This window comes from Molothrus aeneus, chromosome 9 (genome assembly GCF_037042795.1).
Source record: "Molothrus aeneus isolate 106 chromosome 9, BPBGC_Maene_1.0, whole genome shotgun sequence".
NCBI classification, from domain to species: Eukaryota; Metazoa; Chordata; class Aves; order Passeriformes; family Icteridae; genus Molothrus; species Molothrus aeneus.
This window is the reverse complement of record NC_089654.1, coordinates 10,604,288-10,619,527: the sequence shown is the minus strand read 5'-3', so window position 1 is coordinate 10,619,527 and position 15,240 is coordinate 10,604,288. Positions and strand designations below refer to the sequence as shown.

General features: G+C 61.8%; 3 protein-coding genes across 6 annotated transcripts in view; 2 read left to right on the top strand and 1 right to left on the bottom strand.

The window, feature by feature from the left end:
• The window catches only part of ST3GAL3 (ST3 beta-galactoside alpha-2,3-sialyltransferase 3), a 173,551-nt gene extending 167,839 nt beyond the window's left edge, over positions 1 to 5,712 (top strand). For all 4 annotated transcript variants that reach the window (XM_066555424.1, XM_066555422.1, XM_066555421.1 and 1 more), the window contains one exon: positions 1,539 to 5,712. In XM_066555424.1, the coding sequence (XP_066411521.1) occupies positions 1,539 to 1,628 (90 nt within the window). In that variant the 3' untranslated portion in view covers positions 1,629 to 5,712. The remainder of the gene's footprint in view (positions 1 to 1,538) is intronic.
• Positions 3,006 to 14,800, top strand: ARTN (artemin). The gene is made up of 4 exons (XM_066555426.1): positions 3,006 to 3,109; positions 12,766 to 12,836; positions 13,007 to 13,196; positions 13,566 to 14,800. Exons 2-4 carry the CDS (start codon positions 12,771 to 12,773, stop codon positions 14,000 to 14,002), a joined length of 693 nt encoding a protein of 230 aa, XP_066411523.1. The 5' UTR covers positions 3,006 to 3,109; positions 12,766 to 12,770; the 3' UTR covers positions 14,003 to 14,800.
• Positions 8,202 to 10,559, bottom strand: LOC136560277 (collagen alpha-1(I) chain-like). Its single transcript, XM_066556007.1, has 3 exons — positions 9,444 to 10,559; positions 9,039 to 9,367; positions 8,202 to 8,985 (listed from the first exon to the last, which is right to left on the bottom strand). Exons 1-3 carry the CDS (start codon positions 10,557 to 10,559, stop codon positions 8,202 to 8,204), a joined length of 2,229 nt encoding a protein of 742 aa, XP_066412104.1.
• Positions 14,801 to 15,240: the final 440 nt, after the last annotated feature.

Sequence of the window (15,240 nt, the reverse complement as noted above, 5' to 3'; positions counted from 1 at the left end):
TCCCACTGCTGCTTTCTGGAACTGATGCTTTTTTCCTTTTACAAGCCTTTGTAACCCTTATTCCTAGTGCCACTTGTCAGTTTCTGTTTTTACATTAGCTGAAGCCATGCCTTGAGTTGTTTCAGGGCAGTACCTTTTCAGTTTAGAGATAGGGCCTTATGCATTTCCAGAGTCCCAAAGAGCACCAACACAGTTCTCCATGTGTGGTCCTGTTCCCTGTAGTGGTGTAGCCTTTCCAGTGTTCAGGTAACAGACTCACTGGAAGCAGAGGAAGTCAAAGACCTCATTTACCTGCCTGAAGTTTCTTTAGCAGCTTTAACTGTTGTCATTCCTGTGCACTGAGGGGGTGGAAGTGGCTTGTAAAGGTGCAGTAGCAGCAAGAAAGTTATTTCCAAAATGTGCTGGAGATCTAGAGAGGGACCTTGAATCTCTTGTCAGCCCACTGTGTGCATGTCATGCCTGGGGCTGTCAGTGCCACACAGCAGTCATGGCTGAGAGCTGCTTGTCCCAGACAGGACAGGGCAGGATAAGCAGGATGACAGGAGAGCCACATGCACACTGTGCACGACGGATACAACCAGTGCCTTGCAGGCAGGTGCCCATGGTTTGGAAGTGGGTAAACTGGATTTCGATACCCATAACAGAGTACCCTCAGTGGGCTCATGGGGCTGATGCTCTGTTGGTTTGAGGCCATTTCAAGGAGGCTCCTGTAGAGTGATTTTGTCATGGTCCAGATTGTATTTAGAGCTCAGATTACCTGCTGACCAGAGCACTGTGTCAAAATCATGTAAGGAATTCTTGTCCTGTTGGGAGATTTTGGGGAAAGTTGCTTTTTCCTGTTCTGCCTTGGGCTCCAGGGTGTGACAAACCACTTCCTGCTTTCATTAAGTGCTTCAATAGTCCCAGCAGAGGTGAGTGATGGCAGATGCTGTGATCCCAGCTCAAGCCTGCTGCAAGGAACACATCTGGGAGGGCTGACACCAGCTATGGCAATCACTGCTCTGAAGTGCCTGCTGTGAGATGTGGCCGTTTCACCCTTCACATTGTATTAGTGTAACCTTTAGCATGTGATTTCCTCTTGACAGAGCTAGCAGAAGCAAGAGCTGGCTTTGATGGGGATGGTCTTGGGGTGTTTCAGCTGCATGCACCCCCATGCACCGCCATGGCCTGGCAGGGTGCTGTGTGTGATGGGTACATGTTCTGCCATTGTGTCCTCTGCCAGCTCTGTTCCCTGCCATAGACCATCACCAGTGCTGTGCTGTTGGACTCCTGTGTGCAGTAGTTTGTGAGGGCATGTCTGCCCAAGGGGCCTGGACTGCCCAGATCTCACCATGCCAAAAAACATCCCCTAGCCCACAGGGAAATTTTCTACCTTAGGTACACTGTGTCAGCATTACATAAAAGAAGGTCCTTGGTGTGCAAGGGCTGTTCTGATCTACAACAGGATCTGTGTCCTTGCCAGTCTCCCAAGCATGAGGGACAGGAGCATGCTTGGCCAAGGTAGTTGCTGACCTCCTGTCTCTCTCATTTTCTTCCAGTCCTGGACGCACAACATCCAGCGGGAGAAGGAATTTCTGAGAAAGCTGGTGAAAGCCAGAGTCATCACTGACCTAACCAGTGGGATTTGAGTGGCTGCAGCCCCTGCGTCCAAGGGAGGAGAAGAAGACACGCTGCAGCTCTGGGAGCAGGCACTGGCAGCCCCCTGCAAGAATCCCACCTCACTGAAGACACACAGAGATGCCCAGGTGCTCTGGGAAGACCCTCTTGCATTGCCAGTCTGCACGAGGGTTACATCTCCCACCTCCAGGCCTAGAGCTGGCAGGAGGTGGGCAAGGGGCTGAGTGGACAGTTCTTGAACTCTGCATCGCAGACAGATCTTCTGCATCCTGAATTAGACAGGAAAGACTCAGGAGAGAGAAGAGAGGTTTGTGAATACAATGATTAGTGCCAAATGGGAGGTGATGCTGCCCCGAGGCAGCAAAGCCTGAATGTACAAAGTATTATTTTTTAAAAGACTCTGCTGGAACCATACTAGAAATACCGAGGTACAAGACAAAGTCTGCTTGCGCACAGCCCTGTGAAAAACCTGGCCTCTTCATGCTCCATCTGCATTGTCACCAGCCTCTGACCTTTCCCCAGGAAAACAAATCCATCCAAAACTTCAGTGTCATTGGTGCTGCTACAATTCAAAGGGAGAATAATGGCTTCCTCTCATTCTCCACTTGGAGCTTCTGGATGGAGATGAGCATGGGTTTGTTTTTCTGCATTTTTCCTCACATCCTCCACAGAGGCAGCAACAGCAGCCACTGACTTGGCTGTGTTTTCCATAGCCATTTGCTCTGCCTCTGCCCTGACCCCAAGGTGGAGCAGGGAGCCAGTGGCTTTCTCTGCCTACAGCAGACCTCCCCACCTTCCTGCCTGTCACGATGCAGAGGAGCCTGCCCCGTTGTGCTGAAGGCTTTCAGGCCTCTTGGTTTGTGCCTGCTGTGCAGGGCCCCTGAAGAGTCCGTGCAGACTTGTGTCACTGTTTCTGGACAGCATCTCGCTTTGGTTTTGTGTGGGAGGGGAGTAATTTATTCTTTGGAAGGAGGTCAGATCTTGAGCAGAGATCTCAAGCTTTACAGTTTGAGAGCAGACTGCGGAAGATGTTTGTTTTACGTTCCAGACTCAATCATGTTCCCTATTTAAGCGACGTGTGACCTCAATGATGATGGAACCTGATGGGAACTCTCACCCTCTGCTCGGCCCCTGCTCACTCCATTTCCAAGCTCCTCCTGTGCTGCTCTAGCACTGCTGCTCCTCCTGCTCTCAGGAGCACGTCCTTCCTTTGCCCTCTTGGTCCCAAGATGCACTATTTGCACATTTGATTTGTATACGTATTTCAGAGGAGCTGGAATAAACTGATCAACATGGCCAAGTGCGAGGGCAGCAGGGTGGTCTCATCCACCTGAAGAGCGTGGGCAGAAGGGAGGTTGCCAAGGGAATGAGCAGTTCCATGTGGAAAGTGGCTCCTGTGCTCTCCTGGCCTGGAGCAGGCTGGAGTGCACCCACAGGCACTGTCCCAGTACCTGGGTGTCAAGGCACTGGCACACAGCCAGCTGGTGCTGGGGTGAGTGGAGGGGATCCCAGAGGGATGTGGGTTGGGCTCATGGTCCTGACACTGTGTCTGTCATGGCCCAAGGATTGCAGTCTGCCTTGCTCTGGAGTGAAGGGAGCATGACCCTGGCATGGGCAAGGAATGCTCAGAGCAGGGCTCCCCTAGACCAGCTCTGCACCTGCTGATTGCAGGGATTGTGGCTTTGGACCTGAGACCCCCAAGGGGGTGTGCAGGAGGGGCAGGCAGTGACCCAGGTGTGGGGCAGACCAGCAAACAGTACAGAATGGTTTGAGACCAGGCTGCAGGCAGAGGCAGCTCCCAGGACATGGCACTGAGTGCTGCTTACAGATATTGGTGTGGGATGCCTCCCTCAGGAGCCTCTCCTGCCTGCTGTGCCTGTAGCCAAGGAGCTTGCTCAGGGGAGTCCTGCCCAGCTTCTTGTTGTGGCTGCTGTTTCCCTTGTCATCTGGGAGCAGCTCAAAGTTCCTACTGCTTCTGGGCTGCAGAAGGCATGCTGGGAGGCTCTCCTTGCCTTTACCCTTCCCATGTCCCGTCCCCACTGCTCTGGCCTCCCAGGGACATGCCTCCTTTCAGGATGCTCTGTGAGGTTTGCAGCAGGTTTTTGAGCATATGCCGTGGCAGATATACCTTTTAAGTATCTCCCAATTTGTTTGTCCTTCTTGAGAATTCCATGGGACTGAATTTCCATGGTTCTCACCAGGCAACCCTCCCTTTGCAGCAGTTCCTGGGTGTCAGCCTGGACTTGGGACCATCTTCTGTTGAGTCCCAGCCATGCTGGCAGGGGGAGTGCTTGGTCTGGGTCTGGCTGAGGCTGTGGCTGGGGAAGGGTTGACACCCACTCTCTCAGTCTTGGTGCTTTAACCAGCTGCCATGAGAGCCCTAGGGCTGCATCCATGGGCTGCAGTGAGCTGAGATGGCAGAGTGGGCAGCTGCATCTGGAAGGAGGAGGGAAGAGCCTTTGGTGTCTCTGCTGGGACCCCCACAGAGGATTGTTCAATTGCTTTATTGAACACTACAAAACTCCAGGGCACTTTTATCTTCCAACTGACTGGCTCCAGGTCCAAGGACACAGCATGGCCACTGCTCAGCCTTCCCTGTCATCCCAGCTCTCCATCACAGGCATGAACAGGTCCTGATGGGAAGTTGACCCTACAGACCAGGGAGGTGACTCAAAGCCCTTCTGCTCACCTTGACAAAGGTCTCCAGGCAGAAGAGTCCAAGTGGAATAGATGAGCGCAAGGTCCAGAGTGACTGTGGTGGGTCAGGACCACCTGCATGCAAAAGGAAAGAGCGTTTTGGGGACCAAGACTCTCCTCTGGCTCACTGACACCACAGAGCAGCCCATGGCCAGGTGATGGGGCTCCAGCTCCAGGAGCAGTGCACGGCACTGGGTTTTGCTCCTGGGTGCTGTTCTTTTGGCTGCCTCCCCAGGTGCACCTGCATCCACCTCCCGCCCTTGAGACGCCGCAGTCCCGGCAGCTCGGAGCGGCGCACGGGTCAGAGCAGGGTCAGTGGGACGGATGTGAGTCTTGGCCTCTCCCTCACAGTGACTCACCTTGTCAGATCGGAAGGGAGAGCCCAGGGGAATTCTCCACAGCCTAAATATAGAGCGGGGTTGCCTGGTGCCTCTGATGCGCTGCGGTGCAGAAAGGCCACTCGGGTGGCAGGGAACTGCCTAGAGACAGCCCAGGGAAACACAGGGACATCAGGGGCCAGTGACCACTGTGGGTTTTGCTCCAGCTAGTGCAGAGAGCAGGTCTGGGCAGCTGCAGGGCAGCCTGCATGTGCTGCTCTGGAGGACAGGAGGTGCTGGAGAGCTGCTGCTGATGCTGTGCTGACCACACCATGAGCTGCTTGTGCATTTCTGTCAGTGCCCACCACACTGGAATTGGGATCCCACCACCAGCTCACCCTGTTAGGCCTGGCCATGCTATGGCCTCGAGCTCACACATGCCAAAGGTAAGCACCATGGCCAGGTAGCATGAGGCAGCAGTGGGATCCAGCCCAGCATTCCTCATCCCAGTATCTCTGGGCTTCCAGTGTCTCCTTCCTTGGAGGGAGAAGTGGAGAGGCCCAGCCTGGCCATGCTGTGCCACCCCTCAGTGTGAGCACTGCTGGGAGCAGGGGAAGGTGTCAGGACAGGGCCATCTGTGTCAGATGGGCACAGTTGGGTTGGGTACGGGCAGAACTGGACACGGGCAGGGGCTTCCAGAGTGTTTGGCAGGGAGGCAGCCACCATGCTGAGCTCCATGGGCACCAGCACAGCGTGTGCTCTTGGTCCAAGTGTGTGTCACTCGCAGTATTAGAGACGTGTCCTTCAGTGCAGGAGCTTCTTTGGGGCCACAGCCCAGCCCCTCTGGGCTCTGGCTCCTTGCACAGCCTGCACAGGGTCTCGAAAGGGCCAGTGCATTTGCCGGTACTGTACCAAGCCAAGATGCAAGAACTCAATGAGTTTTTAAAATTAGTTTTAGTTTCTGCATTTTTTTTTTAATTTTCCCTCTAGGCAGGGAGGGTAAGAGTCTTGCAGGCTCCTCCAAGCCGGCTTATGTCACATCAATTCAGTCATATCACAGAAGCAATAAAGCTATCAAACATGCTTGGCTGGCCTCTTTCTTCTGCTGCCTTGGGCCTTTTTTATGGGAGGCAGAGGGATTCCCCTGGTTGGGCTGTCCCCTGCCTGGTTTCACTGCTGACTCCTCTGGAACAGTAATCCAGCTGCCAGGAGCTGCAGCTGGCCAATGCCACTGGCCTGGTGCTGGGGACGGGAGAGGTCCGTGCTCCTCCTTGCAGGTGACTTTGAGGGGTAGGAGAGGGGATTTTGGGTTGGGTTCATTTAATGTTGGAAGGCACAGGCATCAGAGCTTGTCCTGCCTGTGACTATGGCTGCTCTCCTGGGGACTCCCTGCCAGCAGGATGTCTTCCTGCCAAGGGTCACAGTAGCAATTGGGCTGGGTGTGGCCCTGACAAAGGCAGGTGTCCAGCCAAGTGACCTTCTCACCACAGTGTCCTGGAAAAGGAAATGGTTTAGGAAGCCAGGGACCGAGGCTGTGTCCAGCTCTCATACCTGCCAAGTCCCAGCTGGAAGAGTGTAACTCCTTAGGCAAGCCCTGGTGATGCCACCAGGCTCCCAGAGCCACAGGATATGTTGGAGACAGTTCCATTGCTTGGAGGCATGGGAAGGCTAATTCCAGGTGGGTGACTGGTCTGCCAGACCTCCTAGCTTCCAAACAAGGGGTGGGTTGTTACTAGCACCAATGGGGCAACAGAGAAGCAACTGCCCAGCCCTCCCTGATGCATGGTTGCAGGATTCAGGGAGATGCTGGAGCAGCTCAAATCCTCCTTCCGTCCCTCCTCTTTTCCTAGCATTTAAAGAACAGGATCACCACTGCCATCTGGCTGAGCCAGCCCCAGGGATGGCCCATGCCCTGTCCTGGCCGTGAGAGGGTGGAGGAAGAAAAGAGCACAGAGCCTGGGACCAGGGCACATGAGGACGTTCAGGTCAGCTGAGACAAGGAGACTTGTTCAGAGATATCCCTGAAGGAGCCGCGTCACTGCTGAGACGGGACACAGCCTGCGTCACAGCTCTCTCCCACGTATGTTTTGTCACACCCAGCCGTGGCCTCGGACAGCAGTCACGACGTGCTCAGTCCTGCCATCTGGCTGGTCTGCATCACCCCGTCCTGCCACTCGCAAGGGTGGCACCTTTAGGGACAGATGTCACAGCAGGTCCTGGCTCGGCTCAGCAGGGCTTATTCCAGACCAGACAAGGCACCTGTGACACCCCAGCCCCAGGGGTGCAGGAGCACGGGCTGGCGCAGGCAGTGCCCTGGGAGGTACCAAGCCAGGCAGTGCCAGCAGCAGTCAGGGACCAGGTCACCCCTCTGTCTAGAGACCTGTGGGGCTGGAACCCTGCCCTGCACCCCAGTACCCTGTGCAGCCTGAGCCATGCCCAGCACACCCCATGGCAGAGCCAGTACTCATGGGAGCCCAAGAGGGGAGAGCAGTGCTAGGATTGAGGCACATAGCTGGGACATACCATCCCCTGCCACCACGGCTGTGGGAGGACAGGGAGGAGCTGCTGCTGGTAGGACATTAGCTGACAACAGCTGCAGGCTTATGTCTCCCAGGACAAGAAGGAAGGGCAGAGGAGGGAGCCAGTGCCTCCAGGTGTCTGGGATAGCAGCCTCGAAGTGGGCACACCTGGAAGAGGACAGAGGCCAGGCTTTGCACAACCACCCCTTCTACATGACTGGGGACACTGGGCTCACCTGTATGGGTGCCCTGGATACCCTGTGCCATGCCCCACATAGCCCCCTGCATACAACCAGCATCACATCCTCAGGACTTCCTGGCTGTGTCCTGGAAGACAAGACGACCTGCCCAACCTAGGCAAGGTGGGAGGGGATGGGCTAACCCCTCTGCTGAGCCAGCACCCGAGGCTGTCTCTGAGCCCTGAGGGTTATCAGTGGGGGAGGCAGCCCTTCCCTTCATTGGCAGCCCTATCGTCCTGGGCAGCTTCCCTACTATGGGCAAGGCTGTGGCCAGACCCAGCTCCATGGGGACAGCCAGGCAACCTGGAACAGGATATGCCACTCACATTGAAATTTTCCAAGCAGGCAGCTGCATTAGTCTGTAGCCCTGCAAAGCAGAGGAACCTGTTCCCTGTCACTCGCTCCCAGCTGTTTCTCTACCCCAGGGATGCACCAGGGCCTCCAAAACTCTGCTGGACCAAGGCATCCATGGGCACAGACTCCAACGCCCGTGAGGACATCTCAGATGGGAGCAGCCCCAGGCCGTGAGGCAGCAGTCCCACGGCAGAGCCCGTGCTCCCACCAGTGCCACTAGCAGTCAGGGAGCCACCCAGAGGCACAGACCAGGTCAAGATGCTTGTTCCAGGACAGGAGTGGGGGTGAAAGGGGGGAGCCGGGGCCGCACGGTGCCGCTCCAGGGCAGGTGAAGCAGCAGCTCCGGGCCGCGTGCCACCTCCGCTGTCCCTGCTCGCCGTGGCAGGGACGGCTTAGTGGGCGCCGCCTGTGCCCGCACACTCCCTGGCAGGTGATGTCGCAGGAGGACGCGGGAGTTGTCACCCCCGCTCCGGATAATCCGAGGAGATGAGAGCAGGCGAGGCGACGGCTCCGCAGGTGGCTGCCGGAGCGGCCACCCGACCCTTCCGCGGGACCGCGGGGCCCGGGCTGCCGGGCGGCGGGAAGGAGGTTAAAGCCACGCGGGTGGCCCGGGGTCGGGGCGACCTGAGCGTGCAGCCGTGGCACAGCCGGCGACCGAGCCGCTGGCCCCGCTCCAGCCGGGGAGTTGCATAAGCCCCGGGAGTAGCGCCGAGGCGGCGGAGCGCCGCCGGGGCAGGTGACACGGCCGGCGGCGTAGCGGGGCGCGCAGCCCGCCCGGGCGCCCTCGGAGCCCGCAGCCATGAGGGCCGGACCCGGGGGGCTCGCCTGGCCCGGGGCGCGTCCCGGAGATCGGCTCCGGCCAGGGGAGCACGTGTGAAGCGGGGCCGAGCGGAGGCGGCCCCGGGATTTGGCACGTTCGCAAGGAGCACTCGAGAGCCCCGGGATGGACGCGGAGGGCCCCGGGCGGTGACGTAAGGACTCGCACGGGCTCGGCTCGACTCGCCAGCCGGCCCCCATGTCCCCGGGGCCAGCGGCGGCCCCGGCGGAGGGAGGCAGGGCGGCGGCAGAGGTAAGGAGCCCGGTGGCGGGCGGCCCAGCCCAGGAGGACCCTGGCGCGGGGCGCGGGCGGGCGGGAGGCCGGACTCCTCCTCCGGCGCGGCCGGACACGAGCGGCAGGCACACCGGTGCCCCGAGTCAGCTCGGGATGCTTGGGACGCGGGCCGGCCCCGCCGCTGCCGGGAGCTGCCGGGATAGCCCTGACCCTGCCCGACAGCCCATCCCCGCCGGATCCCCACGTGTGCAGGGGGTCCCCCGCGGGGCTCTGCTCCCGGAGCGCTTCGGGAAGGGCTGAACCCTTTCCCGAGCGTGTCCGTGTGTCCGTCCGGGTTGCGCTGTGGTCGCGCTGTCGGGGCAGGAAGCACCGATCACGGGGCGTCCGTCCGTCCAGGCTGCGGGTCTGCCTGCCCGGGGGTCGGCCGACGGACAGGTGGCGGTAGCGGGGGTCGGGTGCCTCCGGGGGTCCCGGTGCTGTTCCCGGCGGGGTGCGAGTTTCCGCGGGAGCTCGGAGGCGTTGCGGATCACGGCGAGAGCCGGTGCTGAAGCGGGTTGGGCTGCGGCTCCTGCGCTGATGGGATTCCGGTGCCCTCCTGATCCCGGTGCGGTCCAGGCGCCCGTGCGGGTCGGAGTCCCGGTGCCACTACGTGCGGATCGGGGCGCCGGTTGGTATCCTGGTGCCAGTGTGAGTCGGGGTCCCGGGGCCGGTGCCCGCCCCGCCGGTCAGGTGACGGCGGCTGGAATTTGACACCGGCAGCCACGACGGGAGCGGGATGGAGCCGCCGGTGCCCCGCACTGCGCGTCCGCCTGACGCCGCCGCCACCGCACCCCGAGACGCAGCGGGAGCGGCACCGGGAGCAGCGGCGGGAGTCGGTGCCGGCGGGGCAGCGCCGGCCCCCGCCAGCGCCCCGCCCCGGCGCAGCGGCGGCGGGCGGCGGGGGGCGGCGGGGAGCGGAGGCGATGCGGGGCAGCGGCGGCCCGGGGGATGGTCCCCACCGCGGGCACGGTGAGTGCGGGCCGGGGTGGCGGGCGACAGCGCCCGCCCCAGCCTGCCGGCGGCCCCGAGTCTCGGCGGAGGCTCGTACCGGGACTACGGGGGGGACGAGGGGAACCCGCTTCGCCGCCCACCTCCCGGCAATATTCGCGGGCCGGTGAGGAGTCTCGGGCCGCCCCCGGGCAAGTCCTCCTATTTCGGCTACCGGGGTGCCGAGCCCGACCCGGCGGCGGGAAGCGCTGGGGGCCGCGGCGGGGCCGGGGCTCCCTGCCGGGGCGGGGAGAGGCGGCACCCCGCTGCGGGCGCCCGAGGGGCCCGGGGACGGACTCGCCCGCCTCTTCCCTGGGCTCCCGCCCGGCCCGTTGGGCACGTCGGACAGGTGTGCGCCCCGGGCGGTGGGCAGGCGAGAGGCAAGGGGCGGGGGTACCCTGTGCTCCCCGGCTCTGCTGTCCCTGAGTTGGGGCCGAGTTTGGTCTCTGCCGTGTGTCCCGCGTGTCTGAGTCCTCATACGCGGGGTTGATTTCTGACCCATCACTTCTTCTGCCACGGTCAGCCCGAAGGGATGCAGGGCCTCCGCCGGTGCCCGCAGGTGTCCGAAGGGGTCTCTGGGCATCCCCCCGCGCTTCCAGGTGGGGCCCGCGGCTGCAGGGCTGCCACAGCTACTCCGAGAGCGGAGACACCGCGGGCCTGGGGCACCCGCTGGGCCCGTGCGGATGCACTTCGAGAGTGTCTGTGCCTCCCCCGGGGGCCTGGGGCAGCCATGGGACATGGGACATACTCTCCCAGCGCCCCGTGCACAGGGCGGGCAGCGGGGCTCTCGCCGGGCTCTGCACCAGTGAGTGTGAGGTGGCTTGCTCAGGAATTGCACCAACAATTGCTGTTGTTTAGCCCCGGGCGGGGGACATATGTGGCGGAGGGTCCAGACAGGTGCTCACATGGATGAGCTCGGTTCCGACCCTGGGGAAAAACCCTCCTGTGTCTATGAGTCGCCCGGCAGGGCTCTGGCAGCCGTGTCTGGGGAAGATCCAGCCAGATTTCCCCGTACAGGACATGCGGGTCTGCTGTGGAGTGTGCAGGTCTGGCACCGCCGTGGGTGCCCAGTTGCTGGGCTCAGCCCTGCCCGCGCTGGGCGAAAGCAGATGCCGAGCGGGGCCAGCGTGGGCTGCGGTCCTGCGCGCTCGAGGAGCTGCCCCGTGGACGGGGCCCCGAGTCTGAGGAGGCGCTGCTTGTGTTAGTCCGTCGCTTCGGCGCTGGGGCTCCCGATGGCGAAGGGAGGCTGCCCTCGTTCGGCGCCCCGCCGGCAGCGCTGCCGCTGCAGAGTCCGGGGCCGTGCTGCCGCCGGACGGGAGAAGCCTGAATTGCACCGGCTGATCCGTCCCGTCCCGTCCCGTCCCGTCCCGTCCCGTCCCGTCCCGTCCCGTCCCGTCCCGCCGGGATGCTGGAGCCGAGGGGCCGCAGCAGGGCTGGCTCCTCGCCGCGGAAGCGAGGACCGGGGAGTCCGTCCCTTTCCAGCAGGGCGCAGGGACCCTCGCCTGGCCCCTCCGGCCTGGGAAATCCATGACCTGGCGGCAGCGGCTGGCGCGGGGCCACGGGCCGCCACGGGAGCGAAGGGCAGCGTGGGCTGTGTTTGCCCAGGCTGTGGCGGCTGGTGCGGCCGGGGGGGCAGTGCGAGCCCTGCCGGCAGCGGGGGCGCATCCCGCCTGGTGCACGGCCCCCGGAGGGGACATATGGGCCTGGCAGCGCCCACTACAGACCCGTGGCCAGTGCAGGGTGGCATCAGATTGCACAATTGGGATTTGGGGACCATCCCCTGAGATGTTAGAGAGACTGGAAGAAATTATGTTTTCTTCTTGTCCCAGCAGTGCCCAGGTATGTGCTTTCACTTTTTTTTGGTCAGGAGCACTCTCCTCAGCATGTCTCCATCCCCTATTGCTTCCTTTGCCATGGAAGCAACTGGGACATGCTGGGGCAAAGCCGAAGTCATAGAGGGGATGGAGGAACTCTTGAATGCAGAATGCCACTAAGCTCCAAGGGGACAGTCCCCTTGAGAGATAGGATATGCAGCAGATGGGACAAGGAAACTACAACCCCTTTTGGAACCACTTCTAAAGCCCTTCAAAGCCAGAGTATCCTAGCTTTGGACACTGGGGCACCCCTGCACCACAGGTGGGAGCTGAGGAAGGAGGCAAAGATGTGGCTGCAAACGGGAGTTGCCGCAGCACCTCCTGGGAAACATCACTCCCCTGAGACCGTGCTTGCTGCTCCTCTGGGACCATGCACAGCAGGGATGCAGTGCCTTTCTGTGTGTCAGGGCAGTGGATGGCAAGCTGTGGTGTTGGGGGGAATGACTACAGTGAGCTCAGCGTGGTGCTCCGTACCCTGCTGTGTCCCCACAGGACCTGCCTGAGCATCCTGCCCCTTGCAGTCCCACTCATCCAGGCTGCTCAGGGGGTGTGTGTCCCAGCTTGGCGCAGGCAGCAGCCTGGGGAGCCAGCACAGGGCCAAGGGGTGGCTGCACCCAAGGACCCTTTGCTAATGGATTTGGAGTTTCCAAGGTCAGGCTCCCACTGTGAGCAAGAAAAACATTCCCAGGGAAGGGCCATGGGAAAGGGCCCCCCCCTGTACAGCACTCCCAGCCCAGCCACTGCCTCACAGCCCAGCCTGGCATCCCAGGCTGTTCACACGAGGACATGGCTGCATGGCCCCTGAGGAGACGTGCTGTACAAAGGCTGGGTTGCCCAAGCTGCCCAATCTCTTGGAAGGGGTGTTCAGTGTGGTGAGGATGCCTGGCTGTGCCAGGAGAGGAGAGGGGTAGGGGTGGGCCATGAATGGGGTACAGGAGGTGTTGTGACGTTCTGGGGGGTGAGGGAGGGGGTGGCAGGCTTGGCCAGGGCAGGGAGGCATGTGCCAACTCCCACCCAGCCAGCTTTATACCCACCCTGTGTGGGCACTGACCCCAGCCTCTGTACTTGCAGCTAGCATGGACCAGCGACAGGGGCCACCAGAGCGAAGGCCTGCAGGACCTGCCACGCACCTGCAGCCCAAGGTGAGCCCAGGTCTGTCTGGCTGACATGGCCAGGACTACATGACCCCATCCCCACCCATTCCCAGCTCATTCCTGGTGTGGGGAATAAACCCTGTGGGGAGAGCCTCATTCCTGGTGTGGGGAATGAACCCTGGTCAGGGCTGACCCTGCTGTGCCGTGATTCATTGCAGGAGGGGACACTGTGGGGGTTCTTTGCCATCCTGTCACTGCTGGCTGGGCTGGCCACAGGCACCCTGCGAACGCCACACTGCAACGAGACGCTGGACGCAGCCCCCACGCCACAGGGCACGGCCACTTCCAGCCTGTCTGGGGAGGACACTGTGGAGGCACCCCTTGCTGCTGCCTGGAGCCAGCTGTACGGTGCGTTTTGGGACAGTTCCCCAGCCTGGGCATGGTGGTCCTGTGTGTGGGGCATGGGCAGGTTGGGAGCTACTGTGGGAAGCCCCAGCCCATGTGGGGCTGTGGCTGCACTTTGGGGCTGGGTGGAGGGGATCTCAACACATGGGGCCCTGAGCTTCATGCTGGGCATGTGGCAGAGCCCTAGAAATGAGAAGATGAGAAGATTCTTGGCTGGAAGTATCTTCCCACCTGCACACCCTCTCAGGCACCAGCCATTGCCATGGTGGGTGATCAGGAGGGATCCGTAGGTCACAGCGGGGACCCGCGGGCTCAGAAGGAGGGCGATGGGTGCAGCATAGGTCACGACAGCGCCATCTCCTCCATGTGCAGGGGACAACGCGACAACAGGTAGCCCAGGCACCGCAGAGCTGGCGGAGGACCTGCTGCTGCGTGCTGAGCGCTCACCACCAGGTACCAGCAAAGCCAGAAAGGTGGGGGGGAAACCCACACGGCGCACCCGCGGGCGAAACTGCCACATCCGCAACCTGATGGTGAAGGTGCGTGACCTGGGTCTGGGCTTCAACTCGGACGAGATCGTGCTCTTCAAGTACTGCAGCGGGTCCTGCCACCGGGCACGCAGCAACTACGACCTGACGCTGGGCAGCCTGCTGCGGCAGCAGCTCATCACCCCGGGGCCGCAGGAGCGCGTCCTCAGCCACCCCTGCTGCCGACCCACCCGCTATGAGGCTGTCTCCTTCATGGATGTGGAGAACACATGGCAGACAGTGGAGAAGCTCTCAGCAGCTGAGTGCAGCTGTATTGGCTGAGGAGGGGGCCGCTGGCTTGGCCCCAGCTCGACACATGCCGACAGACTCCAGCTTGCCACATGCGGTGGCACTGTGGCTCAGAACAAGGGTTTAGCAGAGGCCGGTGCCCCTGTTGTTACGTGGCCACAAAGAACCGAGGTGAGATGGAGTCATGACTGGGGTGTGGGTGGCCAAGCCCGCTCCTGCTCAGTGCCAAGCAGCTGGTGCCAGCGGCTACATGGGGTCCTGGCTCAGCCCTGGGAGACGAGCTGAAGAGAGTATGGACCATCCCCACCACTCCCAAGGGTCTGCCAGCCCAGTGTCCATCAGCAGCACTCCTGCACCTGTGCTCCAGAGGCCAAGCATCACCCAGGCTTCAGAGGGGGCAAAACCTCCCTGTCCCCTCGGGCACCCTGGGGTCACTGGTGCAGGGGAGGGGTGTCCCTGAAGGCAGGGATGCAGTGGGGCCAATTTGCACCAGAGTGGAGTGGGGGGTCTGCACCCGGACCAGCAGCAGACCCTAGTATTCTGCAGGGTGTTCATTCCTAGACACCCACTGGGACCCCCACCCCTGCCTGGTTCCCAGGGTAGTGGCAGGGTCCCCACGCTGCTCCGTGGTGCTGTGGCACTAAACTATTTATTACTCTAAATTATTTATTTATTGTTCTCGAGCGGCAGCTCCTATTTATGACTTTGGGCCCCCAGCGGCCGGGTGTAATTTAACCCCAGCGCTGCACTGAAGCCCTGGGCAGCGCCCCGTGCACCCCGCACCCTTTTTCTATTATTTGTAAAATTTGAGGGATAAACTCTATTTTTGTACAGTCGCCTTTTCCTGTAGCAATAAAGCGATGGGCTGCGCGTCCAACCCCTGCGTGTGCCCGTGATGGGGACGGGGACGGGGCTGTCGCTGAGGTGGCAGCGGGAGGCTGTCCCTGAGGTGGCAGCCGGCTCCGGCCGGCACTGCCCGCCCCGCTCGGGGAGCGCTGCCGGTGCGCGGTGCCGGTGCGCGGTGCCCGGCAGGGGACGCGCCTGGGCCGGGACTACCGCTCCCGGCGTGCGGCGCGGCTCTGCGGCAGGTCCTGGGCTGCCCGGCCGCGCCTGCGGGGCCGCGGGGAGAGGCGAGGCGGGGCCGGGGAGAAGCGGAGCGGGGCGCCGGGGCTGCTCGGGGAGTCCCGCGGGCGCCTCCCGGCCCGACCGCCGCGCCGAGCCGCGCCGCCCCGGTGCCGCCGCCCCCGTCGGGGCGGGAGGCGGGTCCCGCC